The 6,000-nt window shown below is 43.0% G+C and overlaps 1 protein-coding gene across 1 annotated transcript in view; it reads right to left on the bottom strand.

Moving 5' to 3' along the window:
- Positions 1-6,000, bottom strand: part of dcbld2 (discoidin, CUB and LCCL domain containing 2) — a 33,804-nt gene that overhangs the window by 10,748 nt on the left and 17,056 nt on the right. Inside the window, exons 4-5 of the mRNA XM_058392112.1 lie at positions 2,490-2,541; positions 2,319-2,391 (exon numbers count right to left, since the gene is read on the bottom strand). Of these exons, the coding sequence (XP_058248095.1) occupies positions 2,319-2,391; positions 2,490-2,541 (125 nt within the window). The remainder of the gene's footprint in view (positions 1-2,318; positions 2,392-2,489; positions 2,542-6,000) is intronic.

The raw sequence follows: 6,000 nt of genomic DNA on the forward strand, positions 1-6,000 counted from the left end.
CCATAGTGCCCATGCCTTATTTTTGTCTCTCTCTCTCTCTTTTTTTTTTTTTAAGTGTTCTTCAGATACTGCTGTCTGGTGGCTCCGCCCTTTTTTGCATTTGCTGCAAGCTGCTTAAAAAAAAATAAAAGAAGAAAAAAAGAAAAGGAAAAGAAAACAGGGGGTAAATATGGGGGACACCATAGGGTCCATGCCTAATTTGCATCTTTTTTAGTATGCTTCAGGTATTAGTAACACACAATATTATATTTCAGTGAATTGCATACTGTGAACCCACTGCTCCTGCTACTGCATGAAGAATATAACAGACACCATCAGCTTTATCTATGTTTATTATGTAATGACCTTCAGCAGAGAGAGAGAGAGAGAGAGAGGGAGGAAGAGAGAGAGAGAGAGAGAGAGAGAGAGAGGGAGGAAGAGAGAGAGAGAGAAAAATTGACACAAGATTGAAACGGCTGATGCTGACTAAATGAGCCGTAAGCCACAAGAGACATGACTTGGCTGATGATGTCACTGGGAGAGCTTCCACACTGACACTGTTGTTGGTGATATGAAATACTGTAGCAGTGTGTGTCATTAAAGAGTCGCTGTGGGTTTGGCTTTAATTACAGTGCCACACACATGATTGCTAAAACGCAGCATGGCAGGCAGATGGTAACACACACACACACACACATACACACACATACAGAGTTCCCACAGGCACTGCCAAACTAGCATTGGAATTAAGAGAGCTGTCTGTTTGAAAACTGACATTTCTCTCCCTCTTTCGCTTTCCGCCGCAGGCCGACCGCAGACATCAGGCAAACTCTCAACACACACACACACACGCACCGCAAAACATACACCACTTCCTACTGGCAAAATAAAAATGCTGCCAGGTCCAGCTGCTGAGCTGCACACGTGCGCACTCTGCTCCCACAAATCATACACATGCTCTGGCGTACACACGGGCGTACAAGGCCTGGGATACTCAGCGTGCATGAGAGCTGTACACTGTGCTGTCAGCTGGCCTGCATTACTAAACCCATCAGCCAAACACTGACCTAACATCTCCCATAGAGACTCTCATATACAGCACACATAGACACACACACATATTTACACATACTCACACACATACTCACTCACTCATACACACACACACGGAAAGTCAAGCTGAGTGAAAATATAGAATGTCAGCCCTCTACACACACACACTATTTGCCAGCCCTTCTTCCCTGAAACGCTGTTTGAAATCAAGATCTAACCCAAACAGGAGCTAAAGGTACTTGGAGTGTTAATTCCTCTTCCACAATCCGGACACACACCTGGAATGCATAATTTCTATGTAAATGATTCCATCGATAAGATCAACATTATTATTCCTGATAAGTTGCAAGGAAATTGCTGCAATAATGCTTGCTGATGGAAGGTTTTTATTATCGTCAAATATAATTGCAAATAAAAAAATCAAAATATTTGAACTTTAAACACCGTTTTCTGGTCATTTCTGACACACGAGAGAGAGGGGGGGAGTGAGTGAAAGAGAGAGCAAGAGAGAGAGTGACAGTGAAAGTCAGAGAGAGAGAGAGAGCGAGAGAGACAGAGATAGAGAACTGAGCAGCACTGTGTGTGTGCGTGTTTGGTTTAAGCGATCGAAGTAGTAACAGCCAATAAAAGCCCCTCTGATCTGTCCCAAGTCTGCCTCCTGTCTCCTCATTTCCGTCCAAACCAAAAATAAGTGTAACACTGGGAACTGGAGAAATTTACCAATTGAGTAGATCAGAGGGAAAAAAAGATAAAATTCATGTGTTTTTTTTTTATTTGCATATTCTCCACATGGAACTCAGTCAATATTATAATCCTAACACTTCCAGAAAGTACAGTTCCATCTAGCACTCCAGTTCCTGAACAGACAGAGCTGTCAATCATCCAGAGATTTCATCAGCAACCTCTTTTTTTTCTCGTCTATCTGTGTGTAAACTGCACTCCGGAGTACCATTAGCTCCAGATCACAATCCTGAGAATCAAAACCTATACAACTGGAACCTTTTGTACTGGCCTTGGGTGCAGTGGAGCTTGTGCAGCTGATACTGCATGAAATGAAACGATTGCTTTCCGGCTCCAGAGCTACAGATTGATGTTGAAAACTATCAACCGCGCCTGTCATGAGGTCATAAGCATGGGACCACTAATGCTGCAGCTTGCAGCCAAGGCAGGATGAGGTCATCACCCAGAGACAGTCAGAATGAGAGAAACAGACTGAATCAAAGGGCTTTTGTTGTGGTGTGTGTATATACACGTGTGTGTGTGTGTATACAAGTCAGTGCACGTACGTCTCTGTAGCCATGGGGTATGGTCCCAGACACCTCCCCAAAGTCTGTCAGACACCCGGCAGGACATAACTTACTGTAGAAAAGAGGGGAAAATAACACATTTTAAGTGTGTGTGTGTGTGTGTGCGCGCACACACATATTCATACACACACAAACATTCACAAAGTGTACCTGAACTCGGCTTCGGTAAAGTCATTTCCTTTCTCCAGACAGGAGATCAGATCTGCAGAGAGAAGAGAGAAAGCGTCATTTCCAACGTTTTCACTGACCTAAAAAAAACAGAGTTGCCAGATTGCATTAATAATCCCCATCAGCAGCAGTCGACTAACTGGTTATCTTTTTCCTGACACACATAAGATGCACATGAACTGCTTATTATACAGTCATGGTGATGCACGGACATTTCGACTCAAAAAAGAAAAATAAAAGAAGAGAAATAAAGATTTAGTGACCAGAAAACGCAACACTTAGGGTTGTGTCCCAAATCACATACTTTATACACCATTATAAATAGTGAGTAGTGCGTTTACACCAGGGGTGTCCAATCTTATCCGCAAAGGGCCGGTGTGGGTGCAGGTTTTCATTCCAACTGAGCAGAAACCACACCTGAGTCTACTGAAAGCCAAGATCAGTTGATTAGCCGGTTGGAATCAGGTGTAGCTCCTGCTTGGTTGGAATGAAAACCTGCACCCACACCGGCCCTTTCTGGATAAGACTGGACACCCCTGGTTTACACTGAATAAAAAGTAGTTCACTTTAAGTACCAGGATGATGTGGTCATTCAACTGAAAAGAAATAAAGTGTGGAATATTGAACATTTCATGCACTCAACCCTAGCAGCTTGACTTAGGTAGTGGAAGAGGGGTGGGGCTACCAGGCATTAGCATCGAGATTTCTCCATCTTACAAATTAGCTCAAGTTTTTTAACATTAAGAATATTCTGCTAAAGCTAGCAGTGTCATGTTACATTGTGTTCAACACCATTTGCCATCGACTGGGAAATTTCCGCTAATGCCGAGTTCACACTGCAGGATTTTCAGAGTGGTCAGATCACGGTTGTTTTCACACTGCACGACTATCCAGGGTAGCATTCAGTCGCTGCTGTGTTCACACTGCACGACTATGCAGGGTAGCATTCAGTCGCTGCTGTGTTCACACTGCACGACTATCCAGGGTAGCATTCAGTCGCTGCTGTGTTCACACTGCACGATGGACCGGCGACAGGAGGTTTCACACATTGCATGACTTCACAATAGGAAGAGTCGACGATAACTCTGTCTGGTCCGCATACTGCGTTTCACAACCAAACGTACACGAGAAGTGATAAAGAAGTAATGCAAGTTCACGAGAGATCTCACACGAGGCTGGAAATGAAACCCCGAAAAAGTTCCCGATCCAAATGGTCAATGCGGGGAACGAGGATTGCGCGTGCGGCATGATTGAACAAATGAATAATTTCACAATGTGCTGCTGCTGATGCGGCTGGTCAAGCAAAGGTTTCTGATTTATTTCTGATTGATGCTGTTGAGGCTTATTTATTCTGAGATGTGCTTTAACTGAAGCCATGCTTGCTGATATTGTGGTCTAGAACTCCTCCCTAAACTGCCCACTGCCCAGTATCTCACTCTCTCATTGGCTGTAGGTCAAAACCGAAGTATGTTTCAGTCAGAGCTCCTTTCACACTGCACGATTCTGAGTCGCCGACAGGTCCAGCATGCCAAATATTTCCCGGGAGTTGGCAGCTCATCGAGTTTTTGGTCATTCACACTGTGCGATTGTCACTTGCGTACACGAGATCCGATTTGCCTTCGATTTTGCAAAATTAGATGGCAACTGAAAATCAGGGCTAAAATTGTACAGTGTGAACTCAGCATTAGATATTAAAAAAAAAAAAAAAGTTAGTGCTCCATTAGAGATGATACAACCCTTCTTAAATTCATACACCAGATGATATATATAGTGCATAGTGTATATTATATTATAGTGTATATTTGGGACGCAGCTACTATTGTGCAAGTATACATAAACATAATCTCTAAACCACTGTTACGATTAAAATTGCTCTGTGAAATGCTTCTTTTTTTTTTACCTTCCGTGGTGGAAATGATCCAAATGCAAGGAATCCAGCGTACAGCATTACTGCTCATGCTCCTCAGAACTTAATTACAGACATGTGTATATTACGCAATCCATACAAAGCATTACAGTGAATCGATGCGCTGTTCGGTAGAATCAAGCTCGGCTTGTTATACACACATAAGCGTGCGTATTTACTAGGCACTAAAGTCTGTAAATAACATCAAGACTATATTATTTCTCCAAGTCCAAACCGTTGTTCTGTACGCTCTGAGATGCGAGAGAATCCGCTGAATCTGGCAACGCTCCATACTGAGCTCTCTGGGCTGCTCATTAATTCTCTCTCCTACAGATAGAACAGTGTTCAGTGTGTTGCTGTGGTGATGTTATTGATCCCTGTGTGGTGTTTGTGTTCGTGCTCTGTGTGCGCTCTGCGTGTGTGTGTGTGTGAGGTTTCTAGCCTTCAGATGTTACTTATGTATGCTATATATCTCCCCCTCTCACTGTAATGGAGTAATGTGGATCAGCTGTGTGTTGGGTTTCATCAATCAATAATAACAGCCACAAAAAGGCAGGAAGAGAGTGTGTGTGTGTGTGTGTGACAGGAAGGCGAGATGTATCTTGTGGTAGAGTGTGGTGTAATATAGTCCATTACTCAAACGCACAGCCTGGCACTGTCTGCTCCTGTCATCCTGACTCATATGAAAGAGGATCTCTTCCTCTCTCTCTTAGACACACACACACACACCTCTCTCTCTCGCTCTCTCTCTTGCTCTCTCTCTCGCTCATGCGCAGACTCTTTATATCTCCCTTTGTTTGCTGGTAAATAAACTAGGAGGCTCCCTACAAGGCCACAAGGAAAGAAGCTTTATCATAATTAGAAAGCAAGACAGAAGCTGAGGATGTTCCAAGCTGTTCAGGGATCTTATCTGATCCCTGTGTGTGTGTGTGTGTGTGAAAGAGAGAGAGAGAGAGAGAGATCCTGTGTGTCACCTATTTGACAAGCAAGTCTACATCGTCATGACATGAGCTGTGTCAAAATGTGTGTATGTAAGGAATAGGACACTTTGGGACATGTTGTCAAAGTAACCAGTCGTCAGTGTAGGATCGGTGTGATGCTGATACCCCCTGGAGCTGATTAATACAACTTCGAACAAAACGAAACAAAACAAAACGAATCTCAGAACATTTGGCCATGTTGTGTCACTTCATTGAAATTCATTTATTTAGTTCTAAAGACCTGTTGTATAGGAACACCGTCACACTTGCAATCATGTTGTTACACCGAATATCGACACGGTTGTTGCTTCAAAACAAGTCGAATTACATTATAATTATTTTTAACCATTTACAGTTATACGTCATGTTACAGAATGTCCGCGAGCTATAAACATTCTTTCCCTCAACATCCTCTTGCATTTAGCTTTACATGTTACTGAGAAACCTGAAACTCCAAAAACCTACAGCTTTACCTCCGACTCTTACAAAGCACCGACACGACAGATGTATTACCTTTGCTAAATAACCTTTTAGTCTTAGACTATTTGGCACATCCACCACTCAAGCCTCTGTGTGTGAGCTGTTACTATAGAAACGATAGGAACTC

Source organism: Hemibagrus wyckioides, linkage group LG06, assembly GCF_019097595.1.
Source record: "Hemibagrus wyckioides isolate EC202008001 linkage group LG06, SWU_Hwy_1.0, whole genome shotgun sequence".
Classification (NCBI taxonomy): Eukaryota; Metazoa; Chordata; class Actinopteri; order Siluriformes; family Bagridae; genus Hemibagrus; species Hemibagrus wyckioides.